Source organism: Calliopsis andreniformis, chromosome 2 (assembly GCF_051401765.1).
Source record: "Calliopsis andreniformis isolate RMS-2024a chromosome 2, iyCalAndr_principal, whole genome shotgun sequence".
Classification (NCBI taxonomy): domain Eukaryota; kingdom Metazoa; phylum Arthropoda; class Insecta; order Hymenoptera; family Andrenidae; genus Calliopsis; species Calliopsis andreniformis.
The window spans coordinates 10,230,924-10,249,316 of record NC_135063.1 but is presented as its reverse complement, the minus strand read 5'-3'; the positions used below and the strand labels follow the sequence as shown (position 1 = coordinate 10,249,316).

General features: G+C 39.4%; 1 protein-coding gene and 1 long non-coding RNA gene across 3 annotated transcripts in view; one reads left to right on the top strand and one right to left on the bottom strand.

Annotated features, from left to right (window-relative positions):
• The window catches only part of LOC143185633 (uncharacterized), a 130,172-nt gene extending 125,234 nt beyond the window's left edge, over positions 1–4,938 (top strand). For both annotated transcript variants that reach the window (XR_013002942.1, XR_013002940.1), the window contains 2 exons: positions 4,204–4,413; positions 4,807–4,938. This is a non-coding gene — a long non-coding RNA (uncharacterized LOC143185633). The remainder of the gene's footprint in view (positions 1–4,203; positions 4,414–4,806) is intronic.
• Positions 1–18,393, bottom strand: part of Glurib (Glutamate receptor IB) — a 245,088-nt gene that overhangs the window by 7,011 nt on the left and 219,684 nt on the right. The window contains 10 exon segments of the mRNA XM_076388781.1: positions 3,491–3,715; positions 4,929–5,152; positions 5,684–5,778; positions 6,213–6,330; positions 6,454–6,567; positions 6,791–6,898; positions 8,264–8,479; positions 11,806–11,970; positions 12,470–12,590; positions 14,016–14,148. Of these exon segments, the coding sequence (XP_076244896.1) occupies positions 3,491–3,715; positions 4,929–5,152; positions 5,684–5,778; positions 6,213–6,330; positions 6,454–6,567; positions 6,791–6,898; positions 8,264–8,479; positions 11,806–11,970; positions 12,470–12,590; positions 14,016–14,148 (1,519 nt within the window).

The window sequence follows — 18,393 nt, the reverse complement described above, 5'->3', positions numbered from 1 at the left end:
AATTGCCGCGAATCTGTTGCGTTCGCGTCTCCCAAGATTTACGGGATTATGCGTAAACATGTTTTGTCGCGGCGCACGAGTTATGAGAATATTAGAGGGAGCCATAAGTTCTTGCTCGGTTTGCGTCATCTTATTTTCTGGAATGATTTCTTCGCTTCGGTAGATAGCATAACGTGCATAAAGTGGGCAGGAACTTATAATTCATTTTAGTAAATAATCCTGGGAAGTCGAATGTGGAGTGTTATATAAAGTTATAAAGGTAATCGTTAATAATGAAATTTTTATTAAAATCGTAATGTATGTCGAAGTTCTTCGAAATCGAAGTTAGTTCTTTCAGTAACTTATACTGAAGTTTCTTACTAGAGAAATAAACTGAAGAAGTGAACTTCAGTGTAAGGAATTTCTTATTACAGAAGTAAATTTCCTACACCCGTTAATTAATAGAACAATTTCAAAGTTTTCCTCAGTTCGAAAGCAAAGACAAGTATTTTTAGTAGAACTCAATGATTATTAGAGCCTTTAATAAGTAGGTTAGATTAAAATAGATCAAAGTGTATCGTCAGAGTTCTAAAAAATGAAGTTTAGAGGCAGGTTGATAACTTTAGAACAAAGTACAAGAATAAGAATTAAAGCTAGTGATATCAGTGAGTCATATCAGTACGGGTCCCCTGGTGTAGCTTATCGTAAAATTAACTGGGGAACCCATGCATAAATCGTGAATCTCATGACCATAATAATTATGAGGTTCCGTGTACCCGTGTGATTTAATCTAATAAAAGTGAATTAGATCAGTGAGAAAGCCACCATCTCCTATATTTTTATTTACGAAGCCTAACAAAGTTACTAAAATATTAAAAAAATCTTGTATTTATGAAAAATATGTACACAAATTTTAGGGTTAATAACTATACCGTAGCTTGTCGCCAAAAGGAACCGACACGTGTCACGAACCTAGTCGTCTACCAAGAAAACGTTTCACGAAATCTTAACTTACAATCTCGTGCAAGCTCAGTAAATCCTAGCCCCCATTTTTCTGCATAATTGTCCAATCTCCTCAGCTCACAATTTGCTTCAGAACTGTCTACAGCATACAAAACATAAAGAAATCCAATTCTCCATTACAAACTAGGCACAAGTAAACTCTCCAAGTGCAACATTTAACTCCATATCACCTTCCCGATAAAAATAATCCAACCTTCCACGGTATTACTCTCTCCCGACAAGCTCATAATACGTTCGTCCATATTCCATCAAGCTTCTTAATCCCGCGGCTGGAGGTGATCTCGAATGCAGGGAACGCGACCAGACGTTTTACCGACATGAGAAACGTGCAGAAGAAAGGCACGACTAACGTCGGCGTTTATGCAACGAGGCCAGGATCTTGCATTACGAGCAACGTGAAACGTATTGTTCGTGATTCCTCGCTGCTGATCGATGCCCGATGCGTGGGAAGACGAATATAAAAGTGGGGAAAAAGGGTGGAAAAAGGGGTCGGAAATGTACGGCCTCGCAGTGTTGGCCGCGTGTTGCTAATGGAATTTTCGCTGGGGCTGCTGGCTTGAACGACACGCTCATTCAAATGAGCCGCCCTCGAATAGCCCGTTCGCCTAATCGCGGCGCCGATTACGTGGCCCGTTCTAAATTACGCCAAGCACGAGACTACGCTACGTAATCCGATTATATTGTGATAATTCTGGCCCGCGGTTATAATCGTCGTTTAACCGGGCACGCGGTTGTAATTTAAGCGAAGGAATTTGCAACAGTAATTATTGTGTACCTTAAAGCCCTTCCCTCCCACTGCTCGGCACTCGTAAACCACGTACTTAAAGGTTATCATCGCTGGGCTATCTACCTGGTGGCGATATGGAGATCGTGCGTCGAAGGACACGGGAATGCCCAGGCGATACGGTTCTCTTGCTAAAGCTGTGCTTTTAAAGAGAGCTTTCTTTATGCTCGTACCGTGCGGTGGAAGTGGGTGGTCGCTCTTTGCAAATTGAGCTGTTGCCTTTTGTATCTTTCTGATGTGGGTGGAGCAGAGTGTTAGATGGCTGTTTAGGATTGCAGAGTGGTTGGATGAAAAACGTTCTGGTTTTCAATTTTTTAAATCACTTTGGAGGGTTAATAGTTTATGAATGCTTAAATGTAATTTAGAATGTAGAATTGTGGATACAGTCAGTCAGTAGATATAGTCTACGACTATACACAGACGCGTCTATCAAAGATTTCTAAATACATATACTCAACCAGTAGTTAGTCCCCGATTATAGCTCGACTCATCTATCAAAAACTTCTAAGTAGATACAGTCAATCAGTAGATATTCCCCGATTATCGCTAGACACGTCTATCGAAGATTTCCAAATACATATACTCAACCAGTAGATAGTCCCCGACCATAGTCAGACGCATCTACCAAAGACGCCTCGGCGGAATCGCCATCAAGTTGCCGTCACAGAAACCAGAATTCAAGAGGTCCAACAAACGATAAGAAACTTAAGATCTTCGCATTAATCTCAACGGGAGAGGAATTGTAACGCATTGTTCGGCGCAATTAGCAGCAGCTGTGCTGCAGAGCGGCAGGGCATCTTTCGGAAGGGCGCTTATTACTTTCGCCACGGTCTGTCGCGTCTTGAATCCTGCCCTTCCCTCCAGTATTACTAATTACACAGAAGTAGCCTTTTCAGAACGCCGCGTCGCGATACAGCGACGACCGAACGGACTACCGGACGTTTACACAGGAGACTTTAAACGTCGACGGCGACGAACCTTTTGAATCTTACCCAATTCATCCTATTAGCAGACTGTTACGGTTGACCTGCTCCGAGTAAAGGGAGCCATTCTTCCGCGGAGCCTTTATGTACTTTAACCCCCTCGCTTATGCCGCGGAAACGGAAACTCTGGAGCTGGAGGGGGTGGCTATAATTAGCACAAAGAGTGGCGGTCGGGGACACTGTCCTTTTCGTTACCATGCGACCAATAAGGGAATTCTTTTCGAGTGGCCATGTGAGTACATCAGTGCTGAGAGTAGAAATGTTTATTCTAACGATTTTATTATGGAAATATTATTAACTAATGCATTCTGTAATTTAGTATCTATGATAGTAATAGAGATTCTGAGACTTGAAATTTTAGTAAACGTTGATTTCATTTCTTTATTTTTATACTTCGACGATCTTTATTTTGTTGAGAATTTTTAAGAGTCAAGAAGAAGGATTTAATATGATTTTCTGAAGGAAGGGATGTATTCAACTTGTTTTAGTTTTTTTCCCATCTGCAATTCGGTCAGTTTTATCATTTTGATAATAAAACTTTCAGCATTTCTGCTTCTTACTTTATTTGGCAGCGAGTTGTATAAACTCAGCACTCTAGAGAAAATTAGACACAGTGGATGCAGAATCCTCCAGGGTTAGAGATTAGGGAGTAGTTAATGTTTAGGGGTTCACTGAACCACAACTTATCAGGGTTGAATTTTGCAAGAGTATTAAGGATTACCTGGGCGATATGTCGCAGCCTTGTTGCATGAACGCTGCCAAGGCGAACCAGAGGCTGTTGATAATACTGAAGTCGTTGGCCATGCTAGAAGTTTGTATGTGAGGCGATCCCTGTGATCCGTGAGGATGCTGCAACGTAGGATCGTTCCTTGTTGACAATGCTGGATCAGATCCACCGCTAAGTGTTAGTACCCTCCATTCGTAGGGGGAGAATCTGTACAGAGATCTATTATTAACGTTGTCAATTTGTACAGCTGGGCATTTAAGGGGAAATTGGTGGTAATGTGGTGACTTGAGAAGCTACATATTTAAAAACTTCTGGGTTATGTAATTGTTTGAACTCGGTAGAAATTGTAACAAATATTAAATTTTCAGAAAATGATCAAATGTGTTTCGCTGAAATATGTATTTAGTGTTTTAATTCCAATTTGACAGTATCTACTTTTTACATCGAACTTTATGACACGAAATTCCTTCAAGTAATTTTTAATGTTTTCTTGTTGATAGCAATCTAAGTTACTCATTATCAGAGAAGGAAAATCAATATGTAAGCTTTTACATTGTACTTGACTGAAAACACGCACAGTGTATGTTACACAGAAATCGCTAAAACATCGAATTAATGGCCATATAACAATGTGCATGACTTTATCATCTTTATGGAGATTACTATTTTTTCTCTCACTTAAATGATCGTTAGAAAATCTCTTTCAGGGAAAACACGCGAGCAGGGAAACCATAAATGGACTCATGCTACAAAAGGAGGTAGCGGCGATTTGTCACAGAGGGTGAATATAATACGCTCAGAGAATCACGATAAGTATAGGCATAATCGTCGCAGCTGAACACGTAACGTGTGATTGTTCGCGGAGAAGCAAACACGGGTGTGCGGCTGTGTAAATAAAACGCGAGGAGTGACTAATTGTAAGTGTGCTGTAAAGGAATCAGTGCTTAGATTTCCAAGAAAAATTTACAAATCGTAAAAAGTTTGAAGTTTCAATGTTATTAAAGTTTATATTTTTGTGATATCTTCAGTTTGATTTTCCTTAATTTCTTAACGAATATTTAGGATCTATATTATGATACGTATCAGTTAAAAATAATTCAATACCTTTCTTCAGCATTATTTTTCTATGCTCTTGACGTTATTTCATATAATAAAAAATGTAGAATTCTTACTTGTCGATAATATTGATATTACTTGAGCACAGTTTTGGAATCTATTGATTATTTTGCTAAATAACTCTTGCCTGTCCATTCCAAAGTAATATGTTATTTTTATATATTGAGGGCAGCATATTCTGTTCACTTCTGTAGGAGAATGAAACTTAGATACGACAAAAGAATCGATTTCCTGGTGTCTGACTATGTACCGACTGATTCTACTTAGAGGTGTATCTAGTAAAAACCGAGCGAATTGAACTCAGAAAAGTGTTTACCTAGAAACGGTAAATAGTACGATAGACACTCCGATGTACGAAAAGATCACGCACACCCAGATCTCCTTGCTCAGTGGATTCAAAAAGCTGAATACTCCGGGTTTCTGTTTGATGGGCTTCTTTATCATGATGCTGATACCCAGAGACATGAAAGGTTTGCTGAAGTCAATCACTCTCTCGCGTTCTGACGTAATTGTCATCGGAGCAATGGCAATATCTGCTTCCTGAAAAAGATATTATAATTATTATTTGAATATTTAGTTCAAGACATTAACAATATTCCTAATAATTATAATTCTATAATCAAATTTTAGTTCACCCAGTTAATTCGTTACCTAAGGCTCCACTTAATTTCTGTTTTATTAACTATTTAAATTGTCTACGATTAGAATGTAATATTTGCAATGTAAAGTTTCTTAATAAAGAAACTTAAATAAAGAAACTTCGCGTACTTTTTCATTCCTTCAAAACTCGTCCACCAGATGTAGTTCGAAATTCAGCAGGCAACAGCGACGAGCTTGCAAGCTCGAGACATCTGGTGGAGGAGCCTTGTACTCTTTAACGAAGGATAAAACAGCTCGTTCGAGTTAGAACTAGGTGATCAATAGCAAAATCTTTGGTGTAACTGGATAAAATTGTTTTAGTTCATTTGGTATATGGAGTTTCATGGAGTTTATCTTCGATAATTAAGTTTGTCTCATTAAAAATCACACAATAGATAATCCGAGTGAGTGTCTTTGGCAAGAGGGACTTACTTTGCGAATTAATTCACCGACCATCCCATCCCAACCACCAGGAACATCCGGGTTTTCCATGCCATATTTACCATCCTTCACGATCCTGAGCTCGTCTGAAAAATGAAAGGGAAGTGCACTCGATCAAATGGACGGCTAGGGGTAAATTGATAGAATGGATTTCTTTAGTTGTTAGTGTAAGAATAGACCGACGTTGTGAGCTGAAAGTTGGGAATCTCTCTGAATTATTGAAGATGGAGTAACTGGAAAGTTTCGCTTTGTATGAATGTAAGAAATGAAGTAATAGTTTCCTCAGCTGGATTTTTAAGATGAGAAATTTTTTGAAGTATCGAACCTCTTTTTTTACTTTAGTATTAAGTTCTTATTCCTAAATCTGATTTAAATCTCAAAAATATTCACTCGGAGGAGAAAACTCATACTACTAGTAGTATAAACATTAAATTGGTAAGACTTTCTTTTATTTCAAGAATTAGCTGTTGCTTCAAAATTATGTATATATACTTCTTAACTAATTTAAGAGAATACTTACACGTTATTCCCAATTTCTTCGCAATTAAATCTGCAAGATCTTTGCAATAGCCTTCATAGTTGTCGTTACCTACTAGTATCTCTCCATCAGACTTTTTCCTCATGATGTACGGTTCCTCCTATAGTACAAAACGAAAACATAGTTTAATATTATGCTTTCTATTCATATTGCTTCTGCATTTTCTTACGTTAACAATTTTATTTTCCTAACTCTCATGCAAATTATTGAAACAGATGCTTACCACAATCGTAGTGACGATATAAGTCCTATTCTTCTCGATTTCCGCGTGTGGTCGAAGTCGAATATACTTCGCTGCAATTGCCTGGAATCCGACTTCGTCTGTCCACTCAGCAACCTTAAAAATTAAATACCAAATTATTACTATATTTTACAGTATCAAAGAGCAGTGTGATTCGACAAGATCAACTTGAATAAAAAATATTTGCCAGTTTTCTATGACTTATGTTTTACTCATGGAGCTTGCAAAATTTAAGGAAAGCGTGATATACGTTTTGGTATAGAAAAAGGGCGAAGCTGAGGAAACGTGTAACGAGCTAGCAGAGGGGAAATGTATTTACTTTGACCATGGCGCTGTTGACCGTCATCTCGACGACATGGAGAGTGTAATTGTGTCGACGACCGTCATCGTTGAAACGTATCTCCCCCGTTAGTCCCTCGATTTCGACCTGAAGATGAAATACAAACCAATATCAGTTCCAAATATTATATCGATAGATGTATCAATGGAGTCTAGCGATGGGCGTATCAATAGGGTCTATCGATGGGTTCATTAATGTCTCCCAAATCAAACTACATATATCTGGACTTTGACTACTGGCTAGGGAAAATCAGATTTCCTTCAAGAATTCTCCAATTTGTCACATAACACCCAATCAAATTTACATTGATAAGGTACATCTGTCAGTATACCTAATTTTCCTCATGAAAATATTCAAATTCTATTGCAGTCTCTTCTCAATAAATTAATACTTAAAGACTATATACCCACATATATTTTTACCAATACACCACTTCCCCAAATTATCTCAATAAATATCTACAGCTTTGGTATCTCTTCCCGAAAGAGCTCCATTTAACAGTCACACAACGCCCTCGCAGAGTGGTCTTTGCAAAATAGTTTTCGTTCCTGGCGTCGATATTTTCTACGGAGAAAAAATTCGTTTCACCGATTGGTAACGATTTCTCTGATATCGACAGGCTATCGCGTTTGACTTCGTCGACCCACGAACCGTCAAATAGTAGAAAACGGACGGCAGGCTTCCGGTGTAGCTGTAACTATACGCATACATATGTACACAGAATGGTGAATGGAGGGGGGACGATCTGACGTAGACGTAGGAATTCCGTTAGAGTCGGAATAACCGCCAATTACTGTCAGCGGCAGAGAGACGCCGGGAAGGGTCGCTGGCAATTTCGGTTGCCACGGTATTCGAAACATATTGAGTATTTCTGCGTTTCTGTCCACGCTTCAAGAATTTCGGTATGAATCACCGACGAGACCCCTGCGCTTTGTTACCCCCCTCTTGAGTAAACAACCTTAGCAGCATTAATTTTATGGGGTGACGTCTTGGAAATGGTAGTATAGCGAGACTTGAATTGAATTAGAGCGTACGATGGATGAAGGTATTATAGTGTTTTTGAGGATGTCGAGTTTTCCATATTTTGGAGAAATAGTTATTCGATTGAATTGAGTGTTACATCAGTTGCAGTATGATTTATATTTGTCGTCTTTTATTTATAGTAATTGTAGTATTTTTCTCTAATAATTCTAGTAAATTTTATTCTTCTAAATTTTCATGGTATACCTTCTATATTTTCATGATAAATCATGATTTACTCTTAAGAATGAAACTCTGTATATTTTTGTCTGTTCGTCTACTTCATCTACTTCATGAGTATTTGATTGAATAATCAAATGCTATTTAAGAATTTTATTTACCTTTCGAATACTGAATAATTTTGACAAATATGGAGAATTATGTAATATTTAAGAATCTAAAAAAGAAAATGAACCGTAATAACCTACTCACCTTTCTCAGTAATCTGGAGATTTTGTCACCGTACTCGAACGGCGTCACCCATCCGCGACTGTTATTGCAATCCAACGCCCTGGTGCCGTTCGTAATCTGGCTGCTGCCAGGAGTTCCAGTCCGCCTCACGTTGCTTCTGTCCGACTTTTTTCGCAGAAACTTGTTGAACGCCTCGACGAGAACAAATACCGCGTCGTACATCAGCGCTGCTTGTGCCTAATGCGAAAAAGATTACTGCAATGAGTGTTCCAGAGTCGCTAAAGAGAGCGAGATGATTTTCATCTTAACTCGTTCCAAAAAACCGTTTCAGATTCTATTTTCTCTGCCATCTACATGTTCCCACCTCGTTGTGATAAAAATTCAGCTGGTGTTTATAAGCAATGAGTATATACGTTAAATGAGGGATTCTGGAAATGACTGTAAGAAAATTTGAAATAATCTGGAGAGTATGTAGAACTGAATGTTGAGAGTAAAATATAAAGTACGTTTGAAAAGTGGGGCATGTTCCTTGCGTATATTGGATTCGTTTAAAAATGAGCACTTATGTGAGGATTAGTTTCTAAAGTCCTTACGTCTTTAGAACTCTCGTGGAGTTTTTAAAAGAAGTTCTTATAAAATGTTGGCGAACTAAGAGAGGTTTCAGTGGATTCAGTAAGTATATTAGGACATTTAGAGTTGGACAATAAATATTTCATTTCGAATTTCGATCTTTGAATTTCTTTGTAAAGCTGAAGAGTAATATCTTATCTTTATACTTATGCCATATTACTCCTAACGTTATACTATACTACACATAAGCTCCCTCAAGAATCTACAATACTCCTTCCACCTTTCCTGATAATCATACTAACTTTATGTGCATCTTTAGCAAAGACAGTGCTGTCGAGAACAAAATTTAGCGAATCTACTGTTCCTGAACACTGAATTCAGCCCCTATTAAATTCAACCTTGATTTATCTCTCCGCTACGAAGGCAGCACCCGTTCCTCGAAAAATAATTATCCCTCAGATGCCGAATGCGTGAACGCCAAAAGTCCCACTCGGCCATATCACCGAGCGATCGATTAATCGCAAATTAACGTGGAACTCGGTTGATTACAACGCGGAATGCAGGGTACCGATAATCGAATCGAGTTCCCAGTCGTCGAGTGCCATTTCATCAAGCCAAGGGTGTGGAAGCTGCGAATCGTAACCAACTCCAGCCTCCATATATCGGGGAGGACAAAAACCGCGTGCGTTAAATTCTATTTTCGAGCGGCTCGAACGCGAGGCGAGCGAGTCCTGGGTAATCGGCGGAGACAATTGAAATTATGTGACGTGGGAAACCACACGGCGTTGCGAGGAAAACGCGAAGTTTCCCTGACGCCGCTTTCGAAACCGAGAAAACCGTTTATCCATCGCTTGGGGACGCGGGTTCATGAGGACGAGGGAGCGATGGGCACGTGGCCAAAGTTTGGGACACCCTGCGCGGAAATTGTGTGACGATCGATCAGGATAATCGGTGTGTTAGGTACTGTGTAGCTTGGCTGTTTAATCTTCTTTAGGATTCTGTTAAATGGAATCGAGAGAGAAGGGTGCGAGTAAGTAAAATTTGTTATGATGTCGAAGATCTAAAGAAATTGTATAGAGATGTCTAAAGTGTAATTAGTAGGTGTATGTTATGGGAAATGTTAGTATGTTATAGGAAACAAGAAGTTAGACCTTGTATGAAGAGGTTCAGACCGTTTCATTTGTGCGGTAAGTAGTATAACCTCGAATATAGCCAGACATGTCGTGAGTGTATAACTTCGAAGGTAGTCATAAAAGTAGTATAACAGAGAGTATGGCCAGGCAGACAGTAGATATAACAGTCGATAACGTTTAACCGGAAATATATTGAACTGTAAATACTCAAACTTCAGAAATAAACGATTGAAAGTTTTGCATCAATCTAATATTTTTGATAAATATCTAGGTTACTTCGTTAAGTGCTTTAATTTCTTTATTGCGGCACCCAGCGCAGGTTGAACACCAGCTCGCGAGTTTCCAGTAGAATTCATATTTAACCTATTTCTATATTGCTTAAGTAATTTCGCGTGGATTTCAATTAAGCACCTTCATTACTAGTGATTCTAATTTATTGCGGTAAAAACCAATATATTTAAATTAGACACTAATATATGTATTAGATTTTGTCTACAGATTTTTATTTCTCAATGTTCATAGAAAATTAACAAACTTGTGTAGTAATTAATTATTATCACTATAAATGTTGATAAATAATGTATATTGGTAGTCATAAATAACTCCATTTGATCCTATAATTTCCAAGTCTATTTCCTCCTTCAGTAAAGGATCACCTACCTAATTCTGAAGCATTCAATCGTAGTCTAAATGGATGAAAATTATTGCTACTCTCCCCACTCAAACCTTTTCAATTTCAAAGGTGGCTGTTTAATCAGTGATCGAGGAATACTGAGTACTGGTATTGGAGCAGAGGATTCGGTTCTGAAGTTTCCTGTTTAATTCGTCTTCAGGCTATTAGCTTTCTATGCAGCTCCGATTACAGATCCCAGTTTGATTTTCCTCGTTCTGTCTGAACTCTAAGCACCTTTCGCTTACAGTCGTGAGCACTTGACCGTGCTAAGTATCCGAAAACGAGCTCGAAACTGGAGTAGACGCACTCAGAGCAGAAAATTGAACTAGCGAATGGTGCTCGACAGTTCGTACGGACCTGGAATAAGTGTTCACGTCTCGGTAAGATGTCTACGTGGCGTTGCAGAGACTGAGACGTGGTAAAGAAGAAAAGTTATTGGGGAAGATGGGGAAAAAGAGGGGGTAATATCTCGTCTGTGAGTTCCGAAGAGAAGTAAGGACGACTTTCCTTCGGAGAAGTTCGTGGGAAAGGACACAATTTCTTTGAAAAAAGAGAGATTCTGTGAAAGTACTCCGTCAGACTTTATTTTAGCTCAATGTTGGATGATAAGCGACTTGTCGAGGGGCTTCAGAATTTAATTGCACGGTACTTAGAGGGGTATTATTTATAGATTGTAAATAATAATCGTAAGACGATTGATATGTACACTTTTTGTATGGCTGTGTGATTCAGTGATACAGCTCAATATTAAGGGAAACACTATGAATGTTTACCTAAGCATTGAGTTGTATCACTTTTCAGTATAACTATCCGCTGCAAATGAGGGAATGTTCCAAGTTTAAAATATTTTCAAACTGTTTACCAAAACGATAATTTACACATGTAGAAATCAAAGATAACATTTTACTCAGTGATTTAAAAAAAAATAGTTACTGGAAATATTAAACATTTTTGGTATAATTTTAAGAGCTTTAATTACCTATAATATAATACATAAATCTTGAAAATTAATATCTGCATATTTAACTTTACATTTCTTACATCAAATTCACTTCAGCTGTATTCGTTATTCCTTTAAATTTTTCTTGCTCATATACCACAAATGCTAAATACTGCAGGTATTTAACCATAATTTGACCGAGTAATTTCAGGAGACAATGGGAGACGTGTGCAAGAGATGTACGTACGGAAATGGATTCACGACCAGCTCCTTGAGACGTCGCTGGGTCGAGTCGATGCCAGCCAGCCAGGAAGTCTTTGACGTAGGGTCGGTTGGCGTCCACGATGCGAAAGCCAGTGATGTTGATGGCACCGTACTCGATCACTTCGCTCTCCCATCGGTCGTCCATTATCTGATTACACACGAAAACAACGTGCTTGTACTGCCATATAAAAGACACACAGCACGGCTGGGCGGGTTTTCAGGATTCGAACGCTTTCAGTCGAACGTTTTCAATAGTTTATAGGTAGTGAAACCTTCACGCGTGCCAAAGGATTTCGTTTATCTAAGATTACTCGAAGCACCGTTATTCTAGAGTAGTAGTGCCACTTCATCAGAAAAGAACTCTATTTCTGGACGTTTGACTTAAGAAATGTAAGTTAGGATAGAAGAGAATTGTTGAATTGATTTAATGCTATGAGATTAGAAAATTAAGTTTTGAATATGGAGGAAGAGAATTTTGTTTTAACATGCTATGATATGTGTTACAGGTACTTTTTAATGTAGCTATTTTTAGACAGTATTAATATAGAATTTCTAATTTAAAAAGGCAGTTCTATTAGTAATTAATGCAAATTTGATTGTTTGTATTATTCGAGTTTCAAAATTTTACTTTAAACTTAAGTACTTACCAATCCACTTAGTAGATAGTGGTACGTCCTTTTTCCTAGCGCGACATCCCTTACGTGGCTGACTACAATATCCTTTGCCATGTCTGTGGGGCAATCAAGTACCACGTACTTATTGCTCCATCTGCAAGGAATTAAAACCATCTTAAAATAGAAATAATTTCTATTATAAAAATCATCAAGAAGAAAATCAAAAGTTCAGAATCACAGTAACTGTATCCTCAATATTTGCACACTAAGAGAAATATTTCTAAGATGCTCTCTAATTCCATTTTAGAACCGTATCTCTTACCGTGATAAGCTTCCAAAAAATGAAGTAACCTAAATGCGAGTTAAATCTAAACAACATCACCTTCCCAAATATTGAGACTCCCCTTCGCTTCAGCCTACTTTCCCATTATCTTAAAGCATTCGGCTCTAAACAGTCCACAGAGGGAAGTCAGAAAGCAACAGCAGTTGACAGAAACCATTTTACTCATTTCAATTTAACTCTTTTCAGTGTCTCTGCCTCTGAAATGTCCTAGCGCTTGTTACGCTGAAGGCTTCATCCCTCCCTCCTAATGAATTTATGTAATTCCAGTCGCGTCGCTTCTTCCCCGATGATAAAGTCATGGTGCAACGAGCCGTCGTCCGTCGACAATTTGCAATAGTTACGTTTTGTTTTCAGTGACTACAACGTTCATTCGATTCGGGCTCATTGTCGGGGGTGGGCTGGACGGGAGGGGACAGGTTGTTGATTACCAGGCTGGTGCAAATGTGTAGCCAGCGGTAAATTGCGGCCGAGATACGCGGTGACCACTCGTATCACCGCGAAAACGTGATCCGTCAGACTGCGCGATTGTGAACAGAGTTCACTGGTCCAAAAATAATAGCTGCGCCGACGCTGAAATTCACACACCAGACCTATGTTTTCTAAATCTTTTACCCATTCTACTTCGAAGCTTCTTCTATTAAACATACTTCTGTCAAACCTTTCATTGGTCTTGATGTTGAAAACAAAGGTAGACCTATGAATAATTATATGGAGTATGAGGTACGGTAAATTAATTAAAACTTTAAAATGAGTTTGTTTTAATGAATTTTCTGATTTATTTATTGTGTTTTATTTTCATTACTCCTTTTTAGTGTTTTGGAATATTGTTTATGTATTATCAGCATACGACTCGAAATATGAAGAGAATATATAGGCATAATAATTTTATATAGAGAAAGCAGTAGAATTATTTTGAGGTCAATATTTTATGTAGAGTCAAAAAATTTAATTACTCGGTCCTCAGAGAATAATTTTATAGTGTATACATAATAATTGGGAAATTGTACGAATATTTACTCTGTCCACATTTGTTATATGTAGTTATGGTATGTCCAGTGATCGAGCTCAATATTTGAGAAGATCTGCGACCTCTTCTATACATTGATCTACACATTGACGTGAAACTCTTCTAACACTTACAACTGCTACTGCCCTCTTAAGCAAAGAAATGGTCCAGAAGTAAAATATCTTTAAACTCTTCGTGTTCAAAGCATCACAATGGGTACTTGGACTCACCGATTGAGTTCTTCCAAGCTGCGCAGAAAGTCAATCGCCTCGGACATATTTTGTATCCGTTTCACAGTTTCCACTTGAAACGACTCGTTCCCTGGCTTCAGTCCCTGATAGATCTGCTGCAGCCTGAGCAGTCCTGTAACAAGAATCGAATTTATCGTCATGTGAAGTCATGGTTTCCACGGAAATTCAAAAATACACGATGCTCGCGAACATGTTCTCCGCGGTTCGCCGCTCGTTATTATGCGTTAGAGTATAATGCGTCTTCCGGAAATTATGCACGTGCGATTCCATGTCACATCGGGCACAATTCATTGGCAACCGTCCTTCGGCCTGCGGTTCCAACCGTGACCGAAACATTGACCAGTGATTATTGTGGAGTTATACTCTCAGTTGACGGTTGCCGCTACACATACTCAAAATTACTTTAGGAAAAGTAATATGGGGTTTATAAAGAGTTTAGATTTCATTCCATGTTTGGTTATCTTATAGGTACTTTGTTTTCTCTCTACGCGATTCTAAGTTAATTATATTCTCTTATACTCTTTTCACCGATAGCCCTGGGGGTGTTAAAATTCGTCAGGTTTCAGAAGTATTTTCTATTCTCCTTTAATTACGAGTAAGCTTCTATCAATTCTCCTCAACGTTTACTCCAAAACCTCTTCTGTAGCCCACATCACCCAAAACTTCCACATGAACACATGAAAGAAGTACCTCTACACTGTGATAACCTTCCAAAGAATGAAGCAACCTAAATATGAGTTAAGTCTAAACAGCATCACCTTCCCAAATATTCAGACTTTCTTCAGCCTGCTTTCCCATTATCTTAAAACAGGTGTGGAAGCTTCTATCAATGTTCCCCCATTTATACTTCAAAACTCTCCCCACACTACCCAGAAGTTCCACATTTTCCCATACACTCTCCATACCACGGTCCACCAGAACACATCAAAGAAGCACCATCGTGCTACGCCTCCGTATTGACACTATCTACTGTCTGTCCAGTGAACCCACCTATAAACTCCAATTGTCCAATTCAACAGGGCTCGAGCGCAGCGTGACAGGGAGTCGCGGTACACCGCGACTTATAAAAGTCGAATCGATAATTTCAATCAATGCGACACCGTTCGCGGGACGTCTATTTCGAAGAACTCAGGTATTAAACGGGCGGGCTGTTTGCTGATCGAATCGCTTTAGCCAGTGGAACAATCGGGAATTGGTAATGGAGGGATTGACTGATTCGCAACCGCATTCGGCTGGCGTAATGCAAAGGGTAGAAATTGAAAAATTCAGGAATAAAAGGACGAATGACGTGGCGGGAGAGGGGAGAGTGGGAGGGTTAGGGGAAGGAACGAATGTCAGCGGGAGAAAGGGGCGACGTGGAAAAGTCAACAGCAGAGGCTGGGGTACGTTTGGTGCTGTCGTCATGCTTTTTTGCAGCGGCATGCGTGAAACTGATGGCCGGGTTAACGAGCGCTGTGCGCGTGCAAGCCCACTGGCGCGTTATAAAAGAGCTTGCATTTCAACCAACGCCGCCGCAGCTTTTCGTGAACATCCCCCCCCTCGATCCAAGCTTTCTTTCTGCCCGTTTCTTGCGGCAACAACGTTTCAAAATCCACTCGTCCGACCCCTGGAAACGAGCAGCCGCCGCGGCCACTTCCGTCGATTCTCGTTATGGTGGATACTGGCTGCGCGTTCACTCATCGTAGGAAAAGCTAATGATCCTGTTGCCGTTTGGGAATGAGAAGTAACTCGATTCTAATGAGATGTAATAGAATATAACGATGCGTTTGTGTTTAATCAAATACTTTTAGATATTGTACTGCGATGTGTTCTGTACGATTGTGAATCCCTTTCGAGATAGAGAGTGGTTGTAGAGGGATTAGTAGTAATTAAAAAATCGCACAGCTTTAAAAGATTGTTAAGGGTGATATTATTTGTCATTGGAATAAGTAGCTTAGTACTGCTTTGGTATTATATGATAGAATTCTATGAAAAAGGAATAGCTTTCGCAGAAGCTCCTTTCTAAAACAGAATCAAAGTCTCAGTAATCGAATCTCGAGTACGTGTAGATCGTTTCATATTCATTTGATCGGACGTAATTAACCGCGATGCTTTTATTTTGGCTAACGATCCACGTGCAATGTGCTTTGGATTATAAACACTGGATGATTGGAGTGAAACCTGCCTCGCGATTCGAAATCGCGAAAATTGCTTTTCGAAACGCTATAATAAGGGATTAAGCTATTCAATATGGCGACCGGTTCGTCCCCTCGCGATACAATGACAAGCGCAACTGATTAAACCAAGCTGCGCTGATGATTACACAAAAGTGTCGCTCTCTCGGATTGATTAACCAACGCCGCCTTGCACTGCGCGTTCGCTTGTGCTCCCCCACGTTGTTTTACAAACGAACGTCGAGGCTTCAAAGGAGAGGCCGCGATCACTCCAGCTGCTTTATATCAGTCGACTGAAGGGGATCCGTGTTCCGTGTACACGGTACACGGTGTACGGAGTCGTAACGAGCCAAGTTATACGTGTGTCGCGAGCAGAGCGACGTGTCGCGACGCCTGCTCACGATCCACAAAGTTTTACTCGCGAAGCTGGATCGAGGAAATCGCGTTTGACACGAATGGCCTGCCTTTGAATCTTTTTATCAAGGGGTCTTTGGATTTCTGGTGGATTTTCAAGAGATCCTTCAATGTTCTAGAAATATTTTTCTGAATGGAGTCAATACTTTAGGTCGTTGCAAGAGTCTTTTCTTTTTTCTAGAAATACTTATAGGAAACATGAGTTTGTAGTCTGCAGTATTTAGGAGTAATTGTAGATTTCTGACTACTCTCTGGGTTCTACTACTTACTAGGTGTCTGATCACGTTCTGGATTCGACTACTTATTAGATGTCTGATCACGTCCTGGGTTCTACTACTTATTAAGTCTGCCTATGATCTAGGTTCTACTACTTATTAGATGTCTGACCGCATTCTGAGTTATTCTATTCGCTGACTGTCTGATCACATACTGGACTGTTCTACTGATCGAATATACTTTTACATATATGCAGTTCCCTTGTTGAAAAATAATTCTTATCTACTCCAAATCTAGTTTATTTCCACGTCCATAGAGAAACACACGAAAAGAATAAAATAAAAAGTCGAGTAAAGCGGGCAGTATCGGAAATTAAAAAAAGAATGTTACCTGCAGCGGAAACCCGAATTAATTCGTGTAATGATTACCAGTTGGTTAATTGGCAGCCGGTTGTCACCACGGACGTCGGCGACGGGATACCGAAAGTCCAGCGACACGTCAACTCTGAATGTTCGCAGGGCTTTGCTAACACGAGCAACTAAGCTTGCAATGTCCATGCAGCGGTGCGCGCTCGGTTCACGGTTTTCGTCCAATTTCAGATAGGGAACGGCTGCCTCCTGGCAGGAAATGTCGATATAATGTCACGATTCTCGTTCTGTTCGTCTCTGCGGGAAAGGTACACCCTTCGGGGCCCCTTTCGCGATTCAACAAACGGGAAAATTCACTCGATGGAGCCTACGTTTACCAAGACCACACGTGATATCGTTGTGGAACCTCTTGCTGTCATAATAGTACTGTGGAATCTTTTGGGACAGATATACCATGAATATGTGACGTGATAAATGTGTAAATGTAATTTAGAGAATATTTTTTATTTTGTATTTGATTATTAATTATGTTTATTATATTTCTGACTACACGCTGGGTTATACTACTTACTCGGTGTCTGACCATACACGAAATTATTCTACTTAAAGAATGTATATTTTATATATAAGCAGTTTCATTTTTTGGATAGAATTCTTATCTAGTGTGAATATAATTTCTTTTCACGAGTATTATTTTTAATTATCTTGATAAGTTTTACGCTGTCTATCACTGATGAGGTTTTTTAAAAAATTTCTTAACTGAACCTTCTTTTTATCTTCATTGCTGCTTTAATTTTCACCTCAAAGTCTAAACACACACTGTACACCGAGACTCGTTAGAGACCAAAATTCGGCAAACCGCAAGAATTTGAATTAACCATCATTTACCAAAGCGTCACGCCACACTCAGCGCGTCCTTTCACCTGGCGTCAAGGGGATGCTCCCACTAATTTCAATTTCATTCTTCTCCCAATTATCAGAATAGTCGAGCATTACGCATTACGACGAAATCGCAGGTTTGTCAAGCGATCCAGCCTCGTCGAACTGGCTCAGCGAGGGTGCAATAATAGACAAATTAGTCGAAGGAAGTAGCTGCTACGGAATTTCATTTCGAGGCAGCCTTTGAAATCTCGCCGCGCTTTCAGTTTGAAAATACTCGCGCTGAATCTCGTTCGAATACACGCGTTCCATCCCCCCCACCATTCC